Source organism: Dicentrarchus labrax, unplaced genomic scaffold (genome assembly GCF_905237075.1).
Source record: "Dicentrarchus labrax unplaced genomic scaffold, dlabrax2021, whole genome shotgun sequence".
NCBI classification, from domain to species: Eukaryota; Metazoa; Chordata; class Actinopteri; family Moronidae; genus Dicentrarchus; species Dicentrarchus labrax.
The window spans coordinates 1,375,435-1,403,089 of NW_026136714.1; the positions used below are offsets into that span (position 1 = coordinate 1,375,435).

Here is a 27,655-nt window from a genome sequence, read left to right on the forward strand (position 1 = left end):
CCTTTAAGTTAGCTAATGTTTAATTAACTTATAGATATTGTATTATAAATATTGATTAAAAAACGTACAACGAAACACCTACAACGAATACAACATATTGGTAAAAATCATTTAATAAAGATCACACGGATTTCTTGTCCTTAACATTTTTTATAATAAAGATAATTGGAAGCACAAACAATAGTACCATAAAAGACAACAATCATTTAAGGCAACAAGCACAGAAATACTGAAATATTTAAACTTTAAAATCTGACATGAAAAGTGAGCGCAGAGTGACTTACAGTAAATCCTGTCTTTTAGGAAACGTAATGTTGGTACAGTGTAAGATCAATGACATCTTAAAAAAATACGTCATCTCCCTCCATTCTCACAGTATGTTAAGGAAAAAAATAATAATGATCAAGTCCCTCTGTTGCAGAACATTACTTCATATTTAAGTGTAACAAAAAAAAATTTAAAAAATGGATGAAAATGTAAAAAGAAATAACTAAAAGACACCGTAAAGCTTCACAGAATTGTGTCCAGAATCACAACCAGTATTCACTATTCCTCAGAAAAGCATAACATACCACAAATACACCATTCAGTTCATTTTAAAGGAGGAGAGAGAGAGAGAGAGAGAGAGAGAGAGAAATAACACACAAACAAGAGTTTTAACATACTGATTTGTTGAGCCGTGACACAGAAGACATGATACAGAACTCACAAAATAAATAAATACATTACATCTGAATTACATACGGGATTTAATTCACTGCTACACTGCTAGTTGTAGTGTTGCGCCGTCCCCCAAAAGTTGGATTAAAGCTGCATGAATCGGACGAATCTCGGAGAATTCATCCAGGTAAAAGAAGCAAGTAGGGTTTTTTGTTTTCTTTGTGATTTTAAACACTTTATTTAAGGGAAATATATTGTTTTTTCTTGGTCTTTTTCTATCCGAGTTTATGTACACTGTAAAACCTGACGAGTAGAAGTAAGTCAAGTGTTTATTGTTAAGGTAACTTCAGGGTAAATTAAGTTAATTTGTACTAATTAATAATAATTAACCATTCAGTTAATCCAAACTTATTTAAAATGTGTGAATTTATCTGATTAAAGTCACTTAAATGCATCTTTTTTATACAAATGTTAAGTTGAATTTACTCAATTTTCTTCCACTAAAAGCAAATTATTACATTACCTGTCAAAACAGCTCATGCACAAGTTATAATTAATTGATTGTTAAAATTAATTTTCTGTTTTTTAATGTGACAAACATGAAATCTTTACACTTTGGGGTGATCATTAAGGATTATTTGGTTGCATACTTGGGTTTATGACGATAAATAAACTGAAAATATAAATCCTGAGCTATACAGCATTATAATGTTTATATTTATATAATTATATAAAGTCTACTTCAAGAAAATGAGTCAGTGGAACAAACTGGAATTAAATCACCTGTATTTAAGTCCATTAAAACAACTGAGTTGCTTCAACAATTAATTTTTTAGTTTAATTTATGTAGATTAGTTTATATTAACTTAGTTATGTGTTGTCAGGTTTTACAGTGTACCCAACCATACCCTAAAAATACTTATCTTAATTTTTAATATGTTACATTTTCAACAAGTGAATTAAATAAGATTTTATTAAGTGAGGAAAAATTACAGGTCAAAACATTCCTCTTTGATTTAATGGAAAAATGTGACATTTTAGGAAATAAGCTTATTTGTGTGTAAATATGAAGCTGTAGCCATCAGCAGATTACCTTAGCATAGTTTAGCACGGATTCATTTCAGATTAAATAAATGAGAGATAACACAGTTGATTAAATGGGCTTTAGCTGGCCCGGATCTACCATATGGGCAGTCTGGACGAGCGCCCAGGTGGTGGGTGATGGCGTGCTATGCTATGTGCCAAACTTGGCCATATTTCGGGGGGGAACTGCTGCTGCAAAAGACAGAAAAAAACGAAGATAGAGAGCAGAAGTCGGGGAGAAATAATTAAGAATTTGTTACAAACAGCGGTTCACAAAGTTGATTAAGTTTCCCCAAATGCAACAACTCATAAAACTCAATGATTTTCTAAGGGAGTCTGGTACTTTCTACCCCAGCGACAATTTTACTGCCGAAAATTTGACTTCTTCCAGAAAATAGCTTCAGAAAAAAAGAGGCCAGGCTAGCTGTTTCCCCCCGTTTCCAGTCTTTGTGCTAAGCTAAGCTAACTAGCTGCTGGCGGTAGCTCCATACGTAGCGTACAGACATGAGATTGCTATCAATCTTTTCATCTAACTCTCAGAAAAGAAAGCAAATAAGCTCATTTTCCAAAATATTACACTACTCTGTTAAATAAACCAGTTAGTAAATCAACTGATGGACAATGCAACAGACAAATGGAGACGCTCCACCTCACAGACTGCCACTGACAGACCCTGAACTACACTCTCTGTCACTTCACTGACCTCCTCGGAAATCCCTGCTCTTGTTTTTTTGGGGACACAATATGTTTTATGAGACAATAATAAGGCACAGTCCTCAGAGTCTGTTTGTCTTTTAAAAAGATATTATTCAGCTACTCAACACCTCCTTTTGGTGTCACTTTCACTTGAGCGGATGAGTGTCCAATTCGTTACGTAACATAGTGGGAAGAATAATCTGGCCAGTGTTTGTCATCCTGCACTAGTGAGCTTCAGATGTTGCTCTCCTGGCCGCAGACAGAAGCGACGGTGTGCGGTTCTACACGGCGGAGAGGTCGATGCGATTGGCTGAGTTGGTGCTTTTGTCCCATGTGTTCATCTTGGTGGGAGTCACGCCCTCTTTGTTTCCATTCATCTGGAGGATGTGGGAGGGAGAGTGTCAGAGTCAGGCAGTTAGGAGCTCATTTCTGTTTTAGCAAATCTTTATGGAAGCTTGTTTCCGCCAATGTGATGGGGGAAAAAAAGGATTCTGTGAAACATTATAATGAGAAACTCTCAAAATATTGACTTAGCATCTAAAAAGTCATTATTTTAGATACTAAGTCAAAATATTGACAAAGTTTCTTATTATTTTGAGAAACTAAGTCATTATTTTGAGATAATAAGTCAATATTTTAAGATACTAAGTAATTTTTTAAAGATATTAAGTCATTATTTTGAGATAATAAGTAATTATTTTTAGATAAGTCATTATTTTGAGATAATAAGTAATTATTTTAGATACTAAGTCATTATTTTGAGATTTGAAGTCATTATTCTGAGATAAGTTGTTATTTTAAGATAATAAGTCAATATTTTGAGATACTAAGTCATTATATTTGATAAGTCATTAATTTGAGAAAGTTTCTAATTATAAGGACTTATCCTTTTTTTTTTTTCTCCGTCACTATTGGCAGAAATGAGCTTCCATAAAATCTTCATGTATCACTCACAATGTCAGAGTTGAATGGCTTCACATTGATGTTTCGGATGGAGCTGCTGGTGAGAGACCACACCTTGGTTTTATGTTTGAAAGCAGCTCTGACCTACAGAAAGAAATACAGACATTAATCCTCCAAAAACATTAGTCACTCATTCACATGTATTAAACATGACTTTATTTCATTATAAAACAGTAAACATTATAATTTTAGTTCATAATTCAGTTTAGTAATCATCGTAAACCCAAATATGTATCCAAATAATCCTTAATGTGTAAAGATTTTATGTTAGTTGCATAAAAAAACTGAAAGTTAATTGGCTACCATTTTAATAATCAATTAATTATAACTTGTACATCGGCTGTTTTGACAGGTAATGTAATAATTAGCTTTTAGTGGAAGAAGACTGAGTAAATTCAACTGAACATTTGTATAAATAAGATGCATTTAAGTGACTTTATTCAGATAAATTCTGTTCACACATTTTAAATAAGTTTGGAGAAATGCTGAAGATGAGAGTAACTTCAATTAACTGAATGGTCAAACTTAATTTACCCAAAATTATCTTTTAAGTGAGTTCTTTTCTAATGCAGGACGAGGTTGTTTAGCAAAGAGTGAGAGTAGAAATACAGATATTTGTGTGTAAAAAGTAGTGAATCAACTTCTTTACGTACAAACTGTCAAATGTACTTACAGCATAAAAGTAAAAAGTACTCTTTTGGTTTCTCTGAAGGATATTTCTACCGGCTATTTCTGCGCTAAGATAACTGAAACGTTAAAATTTAGTCTCTTGTCCGTTTCATATTGTTACATCTTTTACATAATTTTGTAATTTTGTCTTGATGTTTGGATGGTGTGTAATGACGCAAACATCAAAGTAAGGAGTGGAAAGTACAGATATTTGTGTAAAAATAATAAATAAATACTAGTAATAGTAAACTACAAGTGCAATAATGAAGAATTTGTTTGCGTGTGTTCATGTGTTCAAGGTTTAGACCTTAGATAATAATAATAATAATAACTTTAAAAATAACTATTTCATTTAGTTTAATGTTCAGAAATGAACGAAAAGCTGAAATATAGGCCTACTGTATATTTTTAAACAGTTTTCTTACACCCTTTAAAATCTAGAAGGCCTTGTGACCCCTCATGGAGGTCGGGACCCCTCGGTTGGGAACCAGTACTTAAGTGCATGGACAGTTCACTCCCACAAGATCAAAACATTAAAACACCAAATTTAACATATTTAGCATCTTACCTCAGAGTTGAGAAGACAGTGAAACAAGAAGACAAAGAAACCCTAAAGAAAAAGAAAAAGAAGAACTTTAGTGAAGATTTTTCACAAATGGCTGCAAAGAAAACATCAAGTGGAGAAGAACTTACTTGTAACGAGTTGAATACAGCAAAAATATATAAGAACGCCAATGAGTGTGTGTTGACGGCAAGAACGCCAAAGATCCAGGAGATGCCGAGAATAGGAAGGAGCACAGCCACTGCTTTTACGGTCAACCTTGAAACAAGAGCGAGAAACAACCGTTTTATTATTAGCTTTTAATAAGAGAACGAGACTGTAAAACCGTGATGAGTTCAACGCAAACTGGGGAAACCGATCGTCTTAAACCGTCTATTAAAGATATGAAAGATATTAGATTTGAGTGGAAGTAACTCAAGGCGTTTATTGTTGAGGTAACTCAGGTACAAATAAACTCACTTGACTGCATTGGCATCTCCGTGGACCTTGTAACTCTCTCCGCTGATTCGAGATATGATCCTGGTCACAGATATCAGAATGCCAATGTTCACCTGGAAATCAAGAACGGACGTTTAACACGGTGGCACAGGAAGGAGGTTTAGTCTCTTTCCTCCATGAATACAACTTTAAAATGAATACAGATTAAATATAAGACCACATTATTCAGCTTTAAGACGCTGCACTGGCTGCCTGTGTCATTTAGAATTCATTTTAATGTTATTTTACTCATTTATAAACCTTTAAATGACCTTGCTCTTCCATATATATAAGATTTTCTTCCATTTTTTAGGTTCCAGCCAGATCACTGAGGTCCTCCTCCTTACTGTGTGTGTCCCATAAAAGTACTCTTCTGTGTTTATGCCCCCTTCATTGAATTTATAACATGAAAATCGTTGTACTACAGGCACTACAGACAGGGGTTCATGTGTATAACACAAACTATATTAGATGTTAGACCAGACATTTCTTTTTAATCTGGATTATTGGAGTCTGGAGCTTTGCAAAATGTTATTTTATTGTTTATTTTTAGTTTCAATGTTGCTACGTGAAGCACTTCGGGCTGCATATCTTCCTCTCAGCACTGTGTTTCAGAGGCTTTAGTGGGTTTTGAAGCTAGAGTGAAGATACTGGTATCATCTGAAACTAGATGAACTAACGCATCATTTGATACCAACTAAATAGGAGGATCAAAAACGCTCCAAATTTAGGCTTAAGCTTGCTGATAGAAAAACTGGCATGGCCATTTTCAAAGGGATCCCTTGACCTCTGACCTCAAGATATCTGAATGAAAATGGGTTTATGGATACCCACGAGTCTCCTCTTTGCAGGCATGCCCTCTTTATGCTAATCCCATGCAGTTTAAGAGTGGTATAAATGTAAAACCTGAAAAGTTAAAAACATTCTCGATTAACCAGCTTTTACAAGTAATTTTAAGTAACAAAGACTTAATGTTGTAAACTTTGTTTGTACTTTGATTACAAAATACCTCATAAAAAGAACTTAATTAGTAATGTTTCTGAAGCTTCCAAAACTAAGTTTGTGTCACTTAAAATTTCTAGTAAAAGCTGCTTAATCTGGAGTGTCTCTTACAAAATTGAGTTAGTGTTTCGATGTAATCAGTTTCAACAATTTGTTTTAGTTAAATGATCGTGTTACAGTGTGTAAATGTGTTCAAATGTGTTATTTTCACTGTATTTGAGTATTTCTGCAGACTGGGGTCCATAAGCAGTGTTGGAATTGCAGAAATTGGGAATGACTGGAAAGCCGAGACGCGTACTTCAAGCCACCCCTTCAACGCCCTGGCATGTTTGTATGAAAGGTGCTATATAAATTAAGTTGAGCTGAACAAAAACTGTAAAAAGGACAAATGCTGTAAATGTATTACCACAATGACAAACAGAGCTGGTGCCACAAACGCCCAGATGGCTCCGTTCTTCAGGGAAAGCCAACAGCTGAGAAAAGCAACGACAAAACAAACAAAAAAGAAAAATCATATTTCGTCCCCTTCCAAGTAAAACCTGCTATAATTCTATAATGTCAATATTTAAATGACACATGTAGTTACTGTCAGCCTGAAAGCTTTTTAAAAAGAAAGCTGAGTTTCGAATTTCCTCCACAGGTGATGTCATTCTTGTGCGCTGCCACCGAGCTTTGATGGAATAAAAAACGGATTCCTGCGAGTGCAGCTCATACTTACTTGTCAACCTCGCCGTAACTGTCCAGAGCTGATGTCATGGACACCACACATATCACAAACGGAGAGCCTGATGATAATAAACAAACAAAAGAAAACACATGTTACACACATTCACTAAATATGTCCCACTGTACCCATTGGATTAACCTGCTATTGGGGCATTAAACCCTGTTGTGTTCAAGTACCAGTGCCTGCATAACATACGCACAATGTATTTATGGATAAGTCCAGTTGTTTTAATGGCCCTGTGGTTAACATGCACACTATATACTTCCAACTGCAACACGATCTCTCTGATTCTAGCCAGGGACCCCTCCTCCATCATTTCCTGTCAACTCTCCACTGTACACTTTAAATTAAAGCATACGTTGCCAGGAAATAGAATAAGCACCGAGTTAACGTAAGCAAAAGAAGTATTCAGCACTTGGTTTTGATGCAGGGCTTCATATACACGTCAGGGTGTCACGATCAGGAAGTAATCATATATATTCACATTGTGCTTCTCACCAGAAAATAAAACATATATCAAATATTTTAAATAAGTGGACGTGGCCTCTGGGTCTGAAAAGTGAAGCCTTAAACTGAAATGGAAACTAAATGAACATGCTGTATGGAAGAAGACTGAAACTAGAGATTGAGACCGTAAACTCATCAGGAAACTGTTTACTGAGCTCATAAATCAACTCAGACTCAATACTATGGGGGCTCTTTTTTGCAGACAATGGAGCTGCCCCCCCCCCCCGCTGGTCATTATAAAAGAAAGCAGGTTTAAGACACTACCGCGTTGGTTTTACTTCACAGAACCAGAACCTCTGTCCACTAATAATATACTGTCAATGGTCACGACCTAACACTGCTCCATGGCGCTACTTGTGGTCACAAACTCAACAGGATACCTTTAATCAAAGTACCACAAACACAAATTGACACATGCTAACCCTATAAAGCTTTTACTGCCCCCATCAACACTCATATTTGCCTGGAATCAGCAGGAATCATCTCAAAACAACCTAGTAGACTTAAAAGGCTTCCACCGTAGACCACAGACATACAGGTAACACATTAAATTCCACATAATGTCTTAACATACACCCTTTAAACCCAGTGCTTTTATTTATCTGCCGTGCTGCTAATTGCTAATTTCCCCTGAAAATAACTCATTTTCTTTTTGGCTGGTGCACCGTGCTACGAGGAAACTTTTACTTTAGAGGAGGAGGAAATGAGAGATAAAGCAGTCAACGGGGCTGTATCGTAGCTAATAGCAGCAGCGATTCATTACAAAATGAGCATTTACTTTTTTTTTAATGTATAACAGCTATACTTCTAACTGTCAGACAAGTCTCCAGCACATAATTTGCAGTTGGCCACACAAAATGAAAAATTACTCTGGCCAGAAGAAAGGAAGTAATAAAAAAAAAGGGGGGGATCGTTTTTCCTCTAATGGCTTCAGCATGTGAAGGAGAGACTACGCATTCCTCCGCAGCCAAAGACAGTATACGTATGTCCCGGATTCTTTTTTATCTGTCCATCAAACTCTGCTTCTCTGACATCAGGAGAGGCAATTGTTGTACTGGAATGTAACTCAAAGCAGATTTATTTAACAGGGTCATACTTATTTACAATACTTAACCAGTAAGGTCGCTTAAAAGGTCAAAAATATCAAATCATATTTGCAGTGATGGCACTTGAGGCTGGAGGCAGGACATCAGGGGACAGTGAAAGAAGACATTGTGTGTTCTTGACAAACGAGAAAATGTAATAATGAGACAGTATAGTAATGAGCAGACCTACCCCATCCGATGCCGTAGTAGTAGAAGTGTTTGCTGCCCTCGGAGCCGAACACCTTCACCACCATACTGTAGAGGTGGAGACCCTCCACCAGCATCCAGGCGAAGGCGCTCAGAAAGAAGAAGTGAAGCAGGACAGCCATCACCTTACAAGGCAGCTGGGAGAGAGGGGACAAAATCTGACTTTTAACATCAAAATATTCTCTTTTTCATCATTATTTTGGCATTTTTTATTTTTAAAAAGCGTTTTGATAATCACATTTAGTTGTTTTATGTTCTGTTTTTCACCAGTGGTTTGTTTTTGTTTTGTTTTAGATTAATTTATTCTTGATTTTAATCATTTATTTATTTCACTTTAACTAATTTTATATTGTTACACTGTGCTTCTCTTAACACATATATTTATGATTATTTATATGTTTATGGGGGGATATTTTAATCTGGATCTGGTGCTTAATTCTTCTTCTTCGAATAACGCTCCCACAATCCCACAATAGAAATACAGTACAAACATACAAATACAAGGGGTACATTATTGAAGAAAGTTGGAGAACCACTGGATTTATCTATCATATCACTTTTCTCCTCCTATCCCATGCTTAAGAAAAGATATTATCAAAAAGGTTTTACATTAAAGCTCCATTCTCATATCCTATCAAATCTAAATCAGGAACTACTACTAATAATAATCTTTATTATTAAAACACATCACAGTAAATCACAATACAAACAATAATACATAACATGCACAGTACAGACAGAAACAGATGTGGTTCCACTGTAAGTTATTGCTTTATATTCATCATTCAAACACTCTTTGTATGTATGATATTGATGGTAACCTGTACTGTGTACCCACCGTGCCCGGGTCGAAGCGAGCGCTGATGAGCAGTAAGATCTCAGCCACCAGGATGGCAAAGGACAGGTTGGCGTGGATGTGGTAGCGTTGGTTACGGATGGTGCTGACTGAGCTGCGGAGCAGGAAGAGGACAACATTACATTAACTTATTGTACTCTGATAATAACGACACTTAGTATATCAATAATAAACGCTTTGAATACAGATGATATATTAAACACAGCAGGACTCGACATTAACCTTTCACTTGTCCGTCTAAAAATGACAATCTTGGCAACTATTTAGATCATTTCCAGCTTCACAAATGTGAATATTTGCTGCTTTTCCTTAAATTATTTGAATATTTCTCATTTATTTGTAATAATTTTGAGGTTTTAACTGTTGATTAGATAAAAAAAAAAACACTGTCAAAGTGTCACTTTGGGCATTTCTTACCATTTTCAGCGTTTTTACAAAACAAACAATCAGTGGATTAATGGAGAAAATCATCAGCAGGGATCAATCATTAGTTACAATAGTTTAAAAAGAGCTTCACCTCCAGCAACTACAACAGTAAAATCCTGCTTTTACATTAATGAATGAGTCATAACCATCTAATGATATCATATATAATAATGTAACAGCTTTCTTTGTGACTTTTAGTTTGTCTGGTGGAGCACATAAACGTCTGTATGTGATGAACTGATGATACTCACGACAGAACTGCAAAAGTGACCAGAGTGATGGCGAGACAGATGATGGAAATTGAGCAGCCAACGTAACCGATGGTTGACAGTGCCACCCTGTGGCCGGTGGTGAGCTGTGTATGGAGAGAGAGAGAGAGAGAGAGAGAGAGAGAGAGAGAGAGAGAGAGAGAGAGAGAGAGAGACGTTAGCATTAATGGTCGAGACAACATGTTATTATTATTTTTGCCTGCATGTGCCACCAACGCACACGCAAAGCTTAGTTCAGCCTGTTTCATTCAGCCTGTATCATTAGCCAGGAAATTTAAAGGGGCCCAGTAGAGTTTATGATGATGAACACAATACTGGCTCTCATTAGTGTTTCTCCAGGACTGGGCATACAGTCATAAAGCACCTCCTGTGTAAAATGATAAAACACAGAGGCTGGAATCAAAATGTTTACTACAGTTTCTGACAGGTATTCACATATAATTTGTATTTATCTTACATATTTGAACTCTTTTTGAGGTTAAGTTATGTTTCTCTTGCATGGAGTCTCTTTAAAAGTACAGTCAAATACCTGTTTTTATGATTTCATGATGATTACAGGCTGCGTCTGTCGGGAGTCGGACAGAAAATCACGTTCTTTTTAATCAGACTGTTTTGGAGAGTGTTATCAGGTATGGAATTCCTGCATGGTTTTGGGAACCTTCCTGTGTCATTAAAATCAAAATCAGAGTTTCACATAGTAGCCTAAAAATAAGCAGAGATGTAACCGTAACTGACTGATGTCTCACAGTGTGTGTTTTTAGAGCCTGAGCACTGACCGCTGTGAAGCCCTTTTGAAATGCAAGGAATTATTCTTATTTTCACATTTTTGGAAGCCGCAACATGCTCGAAAACTAATGAAACGCGGCACAAAATTCAACAGTGGCGGGAAGTTAGGAATTATATAGGTCCCACACATGGGTGTGGCAAAGTGGTTCGACAGCGCCCCCTAAACTCAGCCCCTGAGGCACGTTTTTTATGTATGAACAAAGTTTGTTGAATTTAGTGGTCTGTATTTGCACGTGTCGTATTTTGACAAACTCCTCCTAGGGAATTGATCGGATCGACTTCAGATTTGGTCAGTCCAATCTAAACACCATCACGAATAAAAGTTGTGTTTTTTGTGACTGTGTGCCCTCAAACTCCGACGTTTCGCCAACCTGAATACATCTACATGACGACATTCAACAGGAAGCACCATCTACTGGAAACAGGAAGTAAGGCTTGTCTGGCAATCATCATCTGATTGGCGTGAAATTTTCAGGGTGTGTTTGTCTTTGTCTTTGTTTTGGTATTGTATTTCTGTGTACTCCTTAATGTTTTCTGCCACTTATATTGATGTGGTCTAGCCTGAGTCAATGTATTTTTAAGATCTAATTTGTACATTATCCAAGAGGCTTAAGAGTGACAGCGATGTTTCTCAATATGCACATGTCCGTGGTGTACGGCCCTTGTGCATTGATGTTGTTTTGGAGTTCAGGCTATTTTAAGGGGTTTTCGGTTTGATTCTCCATTAACCATCTTCACAAGCGCCTTGTCATTACCAGTGCAGAGGAGTCTCAGCCTTCCAGAAAAGGGATACGTGGGATGTTCCCTTGCAGCTGAGGGATGAGGCAACCCACTAATTAGAGACTGGCTGCGGGAAAGTATAGCATCAAATAGACTTCTGCTCCTTAAATACAGCGCTGGCCCCCTTAGCTGCAATAAGAAGTCTTCTTTTCTATTTAAAGAAGCCATCGTGGATGCTGACCGTACTCTTATGGCACATATTCTTGGATAACAAAGAGTGAGACTGTGGTGGACACACATGGCTCTACATTCAGATACTGTAAATGTAAAAAAAAAAAAGGGAAGAGAGGGGAATGGTTGTTATCCCAGATGTTTTAAAGGGACAGTTTTTGGAGGATGGTTCAAAAGAGGGCAGTTTTTGGTCTCTTGAGAGTCTGTGGTCCTTGAGGAATGGACCACTGACCTGTGCAGTGACCCAAAAGAACCACACTTAATCATGGTTGTCCAGAGTACTTCTCTATAAAACCACCAGTGAAACCGACATTGTGACTGTGTAGGTCTGCTCACAATTGACCTACAGGGAGGAACGATAAGCTGTCCAAATGCTGAAGTGGGGGCGTCTGGTTGGTGGTAAACCGCTGCTTCCTGTCCAATTACCTCCCCACAAATCTTCTTATTTTGTGACAAAGACGCAGAGGAGGGACACTTTTTTTAAAAAACGGCTGGCGCAGAGGGATAAACCTTCCTCTCAAAAGTAGTAGGAGGTTTCTGAAAACGTCCCTAACAAAAGATTAAATTAAAAAAAGCACTGCGGAGAAAAACGTCTTTTCACAGCAGACATTTGGACTTGTCACAGCAGAAAGCGCACAGGTGTTACTAATAACATTAACGATGGCTGTGTGTAAGTGCGAGCCCCTGACGGTTTGACAGTGAGCCATCACGCAAAATACCACAACCAGGGATAAGACTCAAAGATGGCACCCACTGTGTTTCTTTCACTGGATCCGCCTGCACATTGCCGCTTGCCCCATAGATTTTATATTAGGATGGTGTCACACACATGCTTTTAAAGGCTCTGGAGAAGTCCAGTGTCATTTTAATCCCGTAAAATTGCATCCTCAGTCATATTATACCCCTGTTTACCAATGTATGCCAAAAAATTTATAATAACTACATTTCTTTGTGTTTTTATCTATGCAGAAAAACGTCCTATTAATCCACTTAATCCGGATTTATTTGTCCCAGCACAGTTTCATAATGAAATAAAAAGTTTCTTATGTTATTAGCCAGAATCTTGTGTGAATCTTGTGAACCCCTAATATGTATTAAACCTTTAATTTGTATTGAACTATTATTATATGTTGGCAAACGGTGCAACATATGAAAGTCTCACCATTCTTGGGTCTTAATGTGATTACCGAAGAGACGTTTCTGGATCATATTTAACAAATATGTTAGGACCCTCACTATTATTCTGTCTTGTATAAATTAATTTAAAAAAGAAAAAGAAAGATGGATCATAGTCACTAATCCCTGCAGTTGCACCATCACATTTTAGTACACGGTGGAACGGCTGTGTATTATACCGGGTTGGTATTTTTAAAGCAATGAGCGTTCGGAGCAACAGGCATTTGTTTTTGGGGGCTTTGGGACCAATGAGACATTATGCTGAATAATGGGCAGTCCATTTAGAAAACAGCTGCACATCTGACAGATATGGAGCATTAATCAAGCATTAATTTAAAGCAGTGTTTCCGGTAAATCAGCTAAATTAAGTCCAACATTCACCCTGCTTTTAGCTCTGTTTTTAGTCTCCACCGACTCCTGAGCTCTAAATACCCCACTGTGTTCACCAGCTCCTTGCCAAGCGTTGCCTGTCTGCAGTTTGCTGCTTGGGAGGTGGCGTACAATCGGTTTATAAAAGAAAACAACTGTTGCCTTAAAGAGTTGCCAAAATATCATACCTTTATGGGCACCACTTGCATGAGTATGGCAAAGTTGGTGAGGTGGTTGCACAGACACACAGAGTACGTCATGTTTCCATCGGAGCGCACGCATCCTTCATTGGACCATATTCCCTCATTTGAACTGAAAAGGATGACAATTTGGTATTATTTACAGAGGAAATACACTCAAGAGATATATTAATATAATGACTATACAGAAAAAAAGCTTTTTATAGGAGTATTGCTGGCAGGGATCACTCAACATGATCCACTGTGGGAGGCAGGCAGAGAAATTTCTCTGCTGACGGTATCAGGGCAATCTGACAGGGCAATCCAATAATTCACATTTTTTCTTGAGCTTCAGGGCAAAGGGGGAGGAAGGAGAGGAAGCCTTTGAATCCAACTAAAACACACTCCCTTTTAAGATGATTTATGCTTTCTGAATTGTGTTTTGGCTCTATTTATCAGAACACAATTTGAGAGGGCTGTTGCTCAAGATACACTGAGCTGAAACAGCAACACATGTATACGTAACACTGGATGTTTTTGATTTCAGTGAGAAAAGGGGGAAATACACCTTTTTCCAAACCCACTGGTAATTTCCTGAGAGTTAAAACCTTAAAGCCCAGAGCAAAGAGTCGACAATCAAGATAAAATCTCTTTGGCTCTACATCTGAATGAATAATTGAGACATGCTGCATCTGAATCACGAACCCACCTGTAGTCCAAGAAGGCGCAGTAGAGGAAGACTTTATTGCTCTGATTTAGTACTTGCTCTTGCTGTTCTTTAGTCTGAAAAAGAAAAATAGAAATAGACCTTTAATTGCCACCGAGAAAAGTATGTGATATGGGAAAACATTTGCTTTTGGATTGTGCCGGCTCATTAAATCACAAGCTTTGGTGTCCCAGATCTCGGAGCAAAGTGTTCTGAAAAAGCGCTTTGATCAAGAAGACGATGATTAGCGGCGTTCTTTCCTTAATGCTCTTTGGCTTTCTTTCCATCCATATGTTCAACAGAAGCAGTATATCTTGATATATTGAGGCTACAAGTACTGTAAAGTCTGCTTTTGTAGCTAATTTTGCTTCTGAGACTAAATAAAAATGCGTCATTGGTGATTAAAGTCCAGGTAAAATTTCATTTTAACCCTTTAAGATCATATCCTCAGTTATATTGTACCCCTATTTACCAATGTATGCCAAAAAACACACAAAAACTGAATGTATTTGTATTTTCTTTGTATTGTATTGTTTCAAAATCCAATCATTTTGTCTTCCCGTACAACAAAATGTGTCGCGTAATAATGTAAGCACGTTTCTGGAGCCTGGAGCTCACTGATTACTGCACTAAACCACAACTTTATCAGTGATTTGGGTGAAAGTGGATCATGTTTTATGGAGAGAATATTGTCTGGTTTTGCCTTTGACGTCCTCAACTCTGCTAACTGCTTATGTAGCGTGCAACCGAAACGGGGCTCAGCAGCCTCCCAGTGAACACAACCTCTGAGACAGACAGAGGACAGTTTGACGACAGCGGTACCGAGGTGATTTAAAGAGTTTCCAGATTGACTTGTTGCGAAAAGAAGCTAACTGTCGACAGCAGTAATGTTAGATGCTGTTAGCTCGTGCAGCTAATGTTAGCTGACTTGGCCCCGGGGTGGCAGAAGCCAAAACCAGCAATAAAAACACCTCAAAACTTTATTCCCTGTCGTCAAACCGTCCTGCGTTGCCAGAGTCAGCTAATGGGTCCGCTACAGCTGCTGGACTGGGGGGACGTAACTATTGGCTACCACGACAGGTCCCTCCTTCTTTTTTTTTTTTTTTTACAGGAAATACATAAATGTGCAGAAACAGCTGTAAATGCCTACAAAAGAAGACCTGAACTTAAGTGGTGTGAGATCATACCAGGACAGGCGAGAGTCGCTCGGATCGACACTCAGCAAAAGGTGATTATTGCCCTGAGCGAAAATCCCTGCTGTCTTCAAGAGTCTTATTTGATTATAACTCACTTTTTCCGTGTCATTCCTTAATATGAGATTTGGAGTCCCGAGAGACAGTGAGCTAATGGCCACGGTGCAAGAATGCAGTAATTGGGGCTTGGCCCTGGTTTCAGGTCAAACCACTACCCTCCTCAATCTGTCATCTGAAGAAAACAACACTTTCATTGGCTGGTTGGGTGTATACTCAGAGACTGCACACCTCTTCTCCTTCCCCAAGCCTTGACTCTCAGACTGAATAAGTGTATGATTAGATGGACTGTGTCTGCACTGTTTCCTTCTGGAAAAAGTGAGAGCGAGAGTGAAACTGACAGTCAGGCTGTCTGTTTCCTGGCCCATAGGCTCAGTGATTCATATTACAAAGCATAGCACAATACGTTGACTTCATTGTGTAACTGAATCGGTGCTCTCATTCTGTCTGTTTTGCACATGCAGCTCTTTAGTCATTGCGTATTGTGACCCTGGAGATGAATGCGATGGATAGATATTCATGTGGCCCATTAGAGCAGGCAGCACAATTGGGTCCAAGAACCATGAGAGCGCCGTAAATGCAGTCCGTCAACACAAGCCGGCCGCCAGCTTTGAGGAGCTGCAAGCAAACCCCCGTGGGGTGAATTTACTGCTCCCCCATGGGCTTTAATAACTCACATTTCTTGTTGGGTGTAAATGAAAGCAGATGGATGAGAGACAAACTTTAATAGGCACACTGTAAGCCTCGCTTTACAGTGTCACATTTGCTCTCTACAAGCACTGGACCTTTAATGTACCTGTGCAATGAAGGAAGACTAATTATCCACATTAGGCACAAAATGTAAACCCAGGCTCATGGGGAAAAGTCCATCATTATCAAACCCCCACACGCACCAGACACAAGCTAAAATATACATTGACTAACAGACCATCACACAGGTATGTTTGGCGTTGCTTCCTCTCTAGCAACTGTCTGTTGTTGCTCGAGCGTGTGTTTTTCGAGTTGATATTCGAGGAGAGGTGCAGGAACAACGAAAGTCACTGGCAAGTGTTTAAATGCACTCTGAGATTTGGCCGAGCTTTGCGCGCACGCCGTTGTTTCCTCGGTGCCCCGAAGGCCTCAGCCATCGGCCAAACACTGGAGCTGGTGCTCGTCCAGATCTTTATTAACAGCAGAAGGCCAGCAAACACCGCCTTGGAAATCACTTGTAAGGCGAGGAGATGTAGAGAGGAAAGGGAGAGGGAAAGACAGTGACAGGAGAGTGATGCAGAGTGGCACACTGATAAAGGAGAAGATAGAGGATGATAAATCAGAGATAGTCAAGGTGTTTCTGGTTCTTCGATGTTACTAAGTCCCACTTGGTGCAGCTGCCAACCACAGCTGCATCCACAGTGCTTACTTTAACCGCACTCACCCTCCGCTGTAGTGAAAGTGTCAAAAATATTTAACTTTCACCAACAGCTTTTAGTGCTGGAAGTATTGAGATCCTTTACTAAGCCAACAGTAAAGTACGAGTACAACAACATAAAAATCCTAATTAGGTAAAAGTACACAAAGTATTATCAGAACATTGTACTTTTCTGCAGAAAAATTGTCCCTGTGACTGATATTTTATGTGACTTCATTAGATTGTTAGTAGAGATGCATCATTTTAGTCAGTGGTTTCCCTCTAGGGGTCGCCAAAGCTTCAATGGGGGGTCACAAGGCCTTCTTGATTTTAAGGCGTACTAGAAAACACAATAGGCCTATTTCTCAGCGTTTGGTTCACTTCTGTGAAGAAAAGTAAATGCAAATTGTTTACTAGGGAGAAGAAAACTATTAATTAGTCAAATAAGAAGCTTATTGAGCATTTTTGATTGTTAAAATCTTAAAAAAAACTAAACAAAGAATTCACCAAACGGGTAATAATCTACTCAAAATTCATCCAAATCACTCGTTTTACACAAACTTCTTGCAGTTACTTAGTTCACTGTTTGGGTTTATTGTACAGTTTTGAATATAATATGAAATATCACTAAAATATGTCACTGAGTCAGTTTATTAAATGATAGAAAAGGGGTCCCTTAAGGAGAAAGGCTGGGAACAATTCTTATTTTCGGTTGATTATACACTAATAAAAACAAACCTCTGAATATTACATTCCCATTTCTGCCAATAGATCCTCCTGACTGTTACACACTGGAGCTTTAACTGTGATACTAGAGTAAATGTGTACTTTCCACCACTGGCAGTGAGTCCTGGCTGTCATTAACTAGAATTTCAGGCTCAAACAGCTGCAGGGGGATAAAAGCTCACTGTAAATCATGATGCAACTCTCTTGGAAAAGGAGCACACACTTCTTAGCTGCCATGACATATCATCACAAGATACCTGTAATATGATAGCGTTTTACATAATAGATATTTAATGGTATGTTCTGATGGCAGTCGTTTACAGCTGTCACTGGGAACAAGGGGCCTTCAACATCATGTCTGATGTGCATATGCCTCTAACCCAAACCACGCCTCGTTCTTTTTACTGTTTAATGACTGCGTTGAGCCTGCCGGGGAGAATGATGAGGGATGAAAATAAACACTCTCATGCATCACAAAAGCATACATAAGTCGTAGATGACACACAGAACCCGGCAATTTGTATAAATGCGAGTTGCTCTCGTCCTCCGCGGATGTCTTTCAGACCTCCCATGACTGGCAGCGCTGGGAGCTGGGAGCTGGAAGCCTCGCTGTGGTCGAGCTGTAGCTTTTCAGTGTTCGTCTCCGCAAATCCCGAAAGACATTGGGCCAATTTCTGTCTTAGCTTTTGACAGCCGGTTCTCAAGCAAGGCGCTAATAAAGACAAGATGGAGAAATCTTTGCACCACCCATCATCCTTGTTTCAACAGTCAATTGCAAACAGACAGGCCAGTGCCGGTAGGAATACAACCCAAGGACTTGAAGCATACATACACATTACTTATGTCACTTTTGGGGACATTACATAGACTTACATTCATTTCTTGGAGACTTATACCGTAACCACTTGCCTACCCCTAACCCCAGTGGTTCCCAATCCCCTTCTGTCACTGAGTAAACTGTGTTATATTGAAAACTGTACAATGAACCCTAAATAGTAAACAGAAGAAAGAAGTTTGTGTAATATTTTAGCAGATTATTTGCTATTTAGGGAACTTTTTACACAATTCTCCTTCTGTACTATGTATTTATTTCATTTTTAACAATGCTACAGACTTAATAGGCTTCTTTTTGGACAAATTCAGTGTTCTCTTAGATAATTTGCTTTACTTTTTAAGGTTTTCTTACATCCTTTATGATCAAGAAGGCCTTGCGACCCCCCCATGAAGCTTTAGCGACCCCCAGGTTGGGAATTACTGCCTTACCCTAACCCCAACTCTGACCTTAACCACTGACTAAAAAACCCCCAGTTTTTATTCTAACTGAGGACACGGCTTTTGTCCCCAATTAACTGGTAGCCTAGGTCAGATCCACACACACACACACACACACACACACACACACACACACACACACACACACACACACACACACTTGCATACCCCTTACACTACCCGATACCACATTTTCGGTATAATATGCTGCAATAAACCCAATTCAACAGTAGGCTTCTGTCAGCACACTCAAATGGAGATTAAAAAACATCATATTTCAGTTACAGTGGACAATAAAATGAGTTAAATCGGATCAGTTCTAACTGAGGAAGTTTCATGCTTGACCTCTGTGTGGAAATGCTCCTTTTGTTAGCTGTTTCCAGAGCTGTATATGAGCTTGAGAGCATGAGGTGTAGTTGAATGCTACAGAAAGGGCTTGTGAGTGGACGTTGAATAAAAATGAAATATCACCGCACACACCCACACGTTCCATCCAGCACTGGTGCAACAATATGCAGCCACAGGAGCAAAGAAGTCTAAATACAGGCTTCGGTTGTGCTAAATTTAAAAAGCAGCAAAAAAAAAATTACACAACAGTGTGAGTGAATAAGTAAGCGATCTTCTCCTTTTCCCTCAAACGTTCCAAATATTTGAGCGCACAGCGAGCCAGGGTGTAATTTGGACTGCTCTTTCTGCATTTGGTATAGATATCAATTTTTAACGGCGCAGCTGCCAGCAGAGCTCGTATAAAAAGCACCGAAACTCTCCAGTCACAACTTTACAAAGCATTATTCAAAGCTACCATCATCTTGTGGAAGTGTACAGTAGGTGAAAGTGTTAATATGAGTCAACAAAAAGGCTGGCCAAGACGTAGCTAAGATTGGACAACGTTAAATTGTTCTGTGTAACAACAGAGACGCCATACATGCATTTCTCAATAAGCTTAAATTGACTGCTGTTAAATTTAGTAAAGGAAGGAAACGCTTTATTGCAGTATGTCTGGGAAAGGCACACTAAGGTATGGTGTCACATTACTCAGTCCAGCCGGCTCAAAAAAAGACCCAAATTTGACCTGCAGTTTGAGAAAAACCCGCCCACCTAACCACCTCGAGGTTAATACATCAAAGCATCGCAGTGACACCACCTGCGGCGCTGACGGAGCACAGATCTCTTATAACATCGAGAGGGTCAAACTTAAGCTGATCCACGTACAGCATGTGGAGTAACAATCTGAATCCATGCAGCAAAACACAACTGGCCTTGAGTGAGATCATGCTGTCAGGGGAAATGTAATAAGACGTGCAGCTGTGGTCTCAGCTCGGCCTCCGAGGTAGACGCAGAAAACAACGACACGTGTTGATAGGTATGCAGGGTGTGAGGAAAACTGGGGACGATGAAACAACCAGAAATTACAGTTGTTTTTGGTGAAGGGTCACAGAAATACTGTATTACTATTACTGGTACAAAACAATAAGCATGACAACGGGACAAGTTCTCCATGCGCTCAGGTCCCACGAGCTTTCACATGAGGCCCCTGTAATGTTTCTCTTGTTTCTGTAGGAACATGTTTGCATTTGTAAGCTTCGTTTTGAGTCTTTGCAGAGAAGTTCCAGTGTGGGAAATATATGGAATCAAACAAGGATAAATAAGATTTTTAGCTGATGATAATTTGAAACACCTGTGGTTGTAAAGCGCCCCTTTCTAAAGCTGTAAAAAAAAAAAACAACCACAAATTTGTGAAATTCAAGATTATAAATGTGCAGAAAATTTTTTTAGATGTTGAACATTTGAGAAAAAGTTTTTGCACAGTGAGCTTAAAAAACATCTGAGTGTAGAAAACTATGAAACTCAAAGTTCCCACACTGAGTGACACAAGTTAGAAGTTAGAAGTACAATTTGTTTGACTGCTTGGCTCATGGAAAAAAAATACTTTCTGTGTCTGAAGTTCACAAAACAGAGTTTATACAGAGTTAAGTTAAATTTAAGACTTTTCAGTACCACATACAATTAAATTTAATGCCTGTTTTACAATCGTCCCGGCCAAAGTATGAAAGCATGATGGAAAACCAGTAAGAATGATACAGCCTGTAACAATTTATTATCATTAGGGCTGCAACCGATCAACCGAGCAAATTAGTTGTTTTGTCAGAGGTTTTCAAAAGGTGATATACAAAAATTTATAATTATGATGCAAAAATGGTAGTACAACTAATAACTAATAACCTGTTACAAGCGGTAACCTCTGTGGCTGGTAAATGAAGCCAACATATAAGTAACAGAAGCTGGAGTTCCTCTAATGGCCACTAGAGGCTGGCTCCAGCAGTGAGTCAATCTCCATAAGGCCCCATATTAAAATGCACAACTTTACAGCAGAAATAAACATGTTTACAGTCTGGTATAAGGCCTCTAGAGTTAATTTAAATTATATTAAGGCTTAAAGTTATGCATAATAAAGGGTGTACCCGCTTTGAGTGACAGGTGCGTGCCGTCACAAGTGGCTGTTTTCTGTAACCATGACTGCCAAGATGGCCAACTCACATTTTGTAGTAGGGATGCACGATATTTATCAGGACAATGTGAAATTTATATTAAATTAAATGATCAGGATAGTTACATTACAGCCAATAATTTATCGGTTGATATTAATAATAGTTTTTTAATTAATTTTACTAGAAAAAAATTTGAAGAGTCTGTTGAGAGAACTGTTGTTGTGATGTCTATGAGACATTAAATCCTCCACATTTTCAGCTTAAGAAACATCCATATCCTGCATCCCTATTTTGTTTGTGTTATTAGATAATGTGTTGTTACGTCCTCTGCTAGCTACTGAATGTAACTGTAACTTTTAAAGATATTTTTTGGCCTTTATTTTGATAGGACGTGTGAAGACAGACAGGAAAGGGGGGAGAAAGAGAGGTGGGACACTACCTACAACTTTTATTTCTGTACCAGATTACAGTTACTTTTTTCCCCCTGTATGTTGATTAAGTAACTCCCTTAATCTGTTACTCCCCGTGCTTGACAACCACAGGTTTTCAGATTCTCCTCTGCGACCACAGAACGACTCATACAGACAGAATCAGCTTTCTCCTCTAGGCTTAAGCTCCGCTATGCTCTGCACGCAGTGAGAAGGTGGTGGTGGTCGCGAGGCTGGAGCGGTGTTATAGAAAGGGGGCTGCTGAATGGGAGGAGCTGCAAAGAGAGACTCTAAATCTTTTGGCAAGCGAGCAACAGCAATAGCCAGACCTCCATCTGTGATTGATCAGCATGTTGGCTCACACTGCGTGTTTGTATGTGTGTTGGTGTATGGATGGGTGTGGGTGTTTGAGAGAGAGAGAGAGAGAGAGAGAGAGAGAGAGAGAGACGGAGGAGAGTTTTTGCCCACAAGGTTTAAGCTGGGCGTGTGCTGGGAGTTATAAAAAGACTGGCTATAAAGAGCGGTTATTATTGTGGCCTAAAAGGAAAGATACCAGCACTGTAAGAGCGTGGGTATCAGGAAGTTGAATACCCTTTCTTGTGTTTATTGTCAAAGTTGCTGAACAATTAATCTATTATTTTCTGCATGTATATGAAGCTCCAAGGAGTCTAGACGTCTTTGTAAACACAAGCCACCCAATTTCCCTTTCTGCCTCTGACCTCTTTAGTCACTTCTCACCAAACTCTCTTTCATGTTCTCTAAAGTCTGGGTGGGAACCGACAGGATACAACTTAATGGAAAACTTAATCCCTAATAGTTCCCTGACCCAGTCATTTGGTAAATATTTGGAACTGATGAGAGTAATGATGAATCACCTGGGTCCATTTGGTACATTCAGTTATAATATTGTCTCTAAAAATGTATGCTTTTATTCAATGTGTATAGAAAACAAGATGTATATGAGATTTAAAACATTAATATAGCAGCAAACAACTACACTATGCAATGTAAAGATACAGTGGAGTGAGGGTGTCCTGAGGAGAGAATGACGTCGCAGTCACTGTCTGTGTTGCAATCGCAGCCTGTCTGTGGTTTGTTTACATAGTCGGTGTTGTTGTTCTCATCTGTGTCAGATTTATTTAAACCAAACAAGAGTTGGTGATTGGTGGAACAGTAGAAAGACTAACAAAGACAGTTTAAGTGAGTTTTATTTTGTTTCTGTCCACTTTTAATGATGTTACGCAGTTACGATGGTACGCGAGGTAAAATTGCTGTTTTTGTCCATGGAGTCTGGTGGAGAGTGACAGCAATATTATGGCTGTGTATGGTTAAACTGATGGTTTATATATGTAGGGATCCTTTCTATAATGTTGTCAGACACTTATAATAATCTGAGCCTGTCAGTGGCAAAAACTACTACTTTTAGTGGACGTACTTTGATGGGGAGCATTTGTCCTCAAGAATTAGCTAACATTACATGGCAGCCATATCAGCCCGTTTTGCCATATAACTTGGTGAATTAAAGATTTATTTTGACCAAACCAGCGTTAGTGATTGTTGAAAAGACTAACAAACTTGGTTTTGGTGAGTTTTATTTAGTTTGTGCCCAGTTTGATGTGTGTTTTATGATTATGTGCTACAGCAGGTAAAATTACTTGTTTTGTCAATGGAGTCTGGTTGGCATTAATGCCCATTGTTTTTGGTCTGACATGTTTTTGTATGTATAACCTTTAATGAAAAGTTTGACATTTTGGGAAATACATATGAACTTTAAAGGTGCTGGTGGGTGGATTTTGGTTTGCTTTGGACAGTCTTCAAGCTAAGCTAAGCTAACTAGCTGCTAGCTGTAGCCTTATATAAAAGATATAAAAGAGAGGTGTTGATTTCTTCATCTAACGCTCTGCCAGAAAGCTAACAATAAAATGTCAAATTATTACTTCAGAGTTCATGATTTGTACTGTAAGTGAGGGACACATTAGAGGCCACCAGCGCTCTTCCAGTGCCGCCGCCACCCTTCGCCTTCAAACCCACACACTGCTTTATTAGCCCGTAAAGTCAGGCCCTCTTGTCAAAATCTGTTTTCTAAATCCTCTCAGTTTTGACCCCATAAATCGACTTTGCTCATGAAATCAATCTTTCCATTCATTCACGCCATACCACGAGTGTGATGCTTTGACTGAAGAAGAGGACGCGGAGGAGGAGGAGGTGTCGGCCTTTTTTATGTATGTATTAATGTTTAACTGCGGACCCCAGTGCCTCCCACCCTCCCTTCTTCCCTCCTTAGACTCCCTCAAACTGAATCTGAGTCCGACAGCTGTAATAAATCACTGACGGTGCCAGAGACCAATCAACACAGCAGCCGAATGGCGTGAGAAAGCATGCGGGCCTCCGTCAGCCATGATAACACCTTGTCTGGGTATCAAATCCGCTCCGTAATGCCACTTAACGCGCAATGGCGGCACCTCGGCTCTGACTGAGTCAGCTGGGAATGGCATGACCTCACCGGGCTGTGTCAGCCTACTCCGAGGGGCATCAATCAAAGACGGCGAGGTCACTCAGACTCCCACCACCATGGCGTTGACCTTCAGTGAGCGGTACCTGCCATTACACGAGGTTCTTCGTGACTCCATCAATCCACCGTTCAATGCTTTCTTTTTATCACGGCAGATGTCAGATAAGGGAAATGGATGACATTTGGGTCCGAGCCACGACAGTAGGCGATTGTACAGCACAAGTGATGGCACACAGGACTTGTCGTAACCATGACAGCATGAAAAGACAGATGAGAAAAGCTGACACACTCACCCCCACGCCCCCTGCTAGGTTTTAATGAAGTCACTGGCTGCTTGTCTACATTGTGAGGATAAACAGAGAGGTCGGTCGCAAATCTCGCCCTTGCTGAACCAGTGCCACGAGAGACGACATCTTTAAGGTTTAACTTGTGCAGAAAAGTAAAGAGCAACATAAACAATGACGGGAAAAGGTCTGCCACATACCGCGCGAGCCGCCCTCCCTGCCTCCGAGCTGGGGAGGTGATAAGTATCCACCAGTTGCCAAAGACATTAAGACTCCAAAAATAGTCACTTTTTGACTAAATCCAACTACAGCAAACCAGTTATAGCAAAAACAACCCTTTTTTCCTGGACAGCCAAAAGCACCGGGTGCCAAATGCTGGTCCTAAACATAAATCATCGTCCGAGCTATGCGGCCTAAGTTAAGCTGAAAAGCGCTGGCACGGTGTGCTCCAATCAGTATGCGTTAGTTATAACAGCTTATTTTGTAACGGGGATGGAGGGGAAAGAATGTAAGAAACCTGATTTATCCTTACGTGAGTGGTAAAGGCCATAAAATAGAAAAACACCTTGCAGACAAGCAGAGCTGGTGAGCATCTCCAGCACTCCCGTAACAAAGGAGATTATAAGCCCTTTCCCATGGTGTCGGCTAAAACAAACACAGTAATCACTGTCGCAGGAACCAAGCCAGATAATTGCAGCATAAACATTTATTTCACCAGGGGAAAAATGGAGGCAAACAAAAAGCAATATTGCTATGGTTTCAAAAAGCTTGCATGGCTTTCATTTGAGAGAAACAAATGTGATTCAAAAAGTGAATAATTCTTGTCAGAGCTGCATTATTGGGGGGTTTTTAGTCAACTGGTTTTGTTAACTGCCTCATTAATGCTATTGTATGATCGTCTAATAGGCTATTAACACGGTTTATTAAGATGAAAAGAATGACTTCAAAAATCCTGTCAATGTGCAAAAAAATGTATAAATAAAATACACATGGCTGCGAAGCTCGCTGCCACATTTCTGATTTTACAGGGAAACAACCCTAATGCGATACACATTTTTCAGTTAATTTTCATCATGAGCTTTTTCAACTGCATTTCCCATGGAAAACTGGCACCCCTCCCCCCTCTCTGCCATAAAGCAGCAAAAGAGGAAAAAAAATAAATATGTTGTTCATAAAAGAAAGTTATTGTTCCCTTTCAAAAGCGCCCTAAAAGCCTGCAGTTCAAATGTCCATAATCAGTTTGCTTTCTGGAAGCCACATGCTCCGCGAGGAAAACTTTAGGCAGGCTAATGAAAACCAAAATAGGCTCCGCTCTGTGTGCTGGTGAGCAACCCAGCTGCAAACCGGCCCCTCGCTCGGTAGATAGACACTCATCTTCTTACATAAGAGGACGCCCAAAAATAGAGCTGATAGATTTAATACAAGGAGGATGTTAGTATGGGGGGGGAGATCCGGCTACTGTAGCCACAAGCTGTGCCCTCTCTCTTTCCTCTGATAAGGTGGGTGTCCCACGCCCAGCAACTGCGACCAACTGGAAAAGCACTACTTTCCCAGTACGGCTGTTGATTCACACAGTAATCGGCCCTTAAATAAGAGGAAACTGGAACTTGTTGTATTGGGCTCTTACCAGGATGTGGGTGAGGACAATCTTGATGAGTGGCGCTCCCGAGAGGTTGATGGACAGGGCCGGTGACGGCTCCACTTTCAGAGAGATGAGACAGCTCGCTACCTGGATCTTGTGATCCTTGAAATCGGCTGCTTCGTTAATCCTAAGAGACACGAAAAGAAGCACAGTAGATCAAAATGTCTCATTTTAAGGTCATAAAATAGTTCCTCCTAAATGTTACACACTGGACCTTCAAGTTAGCTAATGTTCGCACAAAAACAATTCTTATCTTCAGGTGATAATACACTAATAAAAACATACCTATGGATATTATATTACATTTATGTCAATAGATCCTGCTAAATGTTACACACTGGACCTTTAAAGAAATATTTTTATTTATTTATTTCCCTTATCTGCCACTCGAGGTGTATTCTGTACCCCCTAGGACAGTGGTTCCCATTAGGGGTCGCCAAAGCTTCATTGGGGGTCACAGTACACAGTAGGCCTATGTCTCAATATTTGGTCCACTTCTGTGAAGAAATGTAAAGTAAAGTAAATTCAGAAAACATTTATTATGTCAAAAAAGAACCAAGTAAGGAGCCTTTTAAGTCTGTATGATTATTAAAAATGATCAAAAAAATACATAAAACGTCTGAGAATTGTATAAAAAGTTCCCTAAACAGGAAATAATCTGCTCAAAATTCATCCAAGTCACTTGTTTTATACAAATTTCTTGCTGTTACTGATTTTACTATTTGTGTTCATTGTACAGTTTTTAATATAATATGAAATATCCATAAAATATGTCACTTAGTTTACTAAATGATAGAAAAGGGGTCCTTTAAGATTGTGTAGGAGGGTGTGTTTCTCTCAGACTTCTTCTTAAGTATCTGTACTGACTGACGTTTTGTTTAATAAAGATTTATATATACAAACAAATAAGAGTTAATAAAAGAAAGAGAGACATAAACAGATAACCTGGCTCTCACATCGGTGCGTAAGTGTTACACACGGGCCCACAGCAGTAGCATTCAAGTGGGACTTTGATCATCTGTCTATATAATTAATCACGCTGACAGCAGCAGCACTGCATCAATAGTTTTTCAAGGCGACCTGATATGTGACAGTGGGATCACACAAGCATCACCTCTCTATCATAATACAGAGGGGACGCCCTCACCCGCAGGGGGGAGTCGGGCCACGGTCCAAATGCACCATCACATATTTTACATTTTGTTCTTTAACTTGTACGAAGTAGGGGGGGAAAACAGGTTGCTTAATCGCTGTTATGTCAGGTTTGGTATAAATAAACACTGCAGCACGAGTGGAACAAGCTGCTCCA

At 39.3% G+C, this 27,655-nt stretch overlaps 1 protein-coding gene across 4 annotated transcripts in view; it reads right to left on the reverse strand.

The window, feature by feature from the left end:
• Window positions 1-95: 95 nt before the first annotated feature.
• Window positions 96-27,655, reverse strand: part of adgrd1 (adhesion G protein-coupled receptor D1) — a 45,505-nt gene continuing 17,945 nt past the window's right edge. For all 4 annotated transcript variants that reach the window (XM_051423059.1, XM_051423058.1, XM_051423062.1 and 1 more), the window contains 13 exons: window positions 26,332-26,473; window positions 14,360-14,433; window positions 13,660-13,783; window positions 10,172-10,275; window positions 9,477-9,588; window positions 8,622-8,775; window positions 6,831-6,897; window positions 6,519-6,585; window positions 5,093-5,184; window positions 4,765-4,891; window positions 4,640-4,681; window positions 3,394-3,486; window positions 96-2,816 (listed from right to left, as the gene is read on the reverse strand). In XM_051423059.1, the coding sequence (XP_051279019.1) occupies window positions 2,721-2,816; window positions 3,394-3,486; window positions 4,640-4,681; window positions 4,765-4,891; window positions 5,093-5,184; window positions 6,519-6,585; window positions 6,831-6,897; window positions 8,622-8,775; window positions 9,477-9,588; window positions 10,172-10,275; window positions 13,660-13,783; window positions 14,360-14,433; window positions 26,332-26,473 (1,294 nt within the window). In that variant the 3' untranslated portion in view covers window positions 96-2,720. The remainder of the gene's footprint in view (window positions 2,817-3,393; window positions 3,487-4,639; window positions 4,682-4,764; window positions 4,892-5,092; window positions 5,185-6,518; window positions 6,586-6,830; window positions 6,898-8,621; window positions 8,776-9,476; window positions 9,589-10,171; window positions 10,276-13,659; window positions 13,784-14,359; window positions 14,434-26,331; window positions 26,474-27,655) is intronic.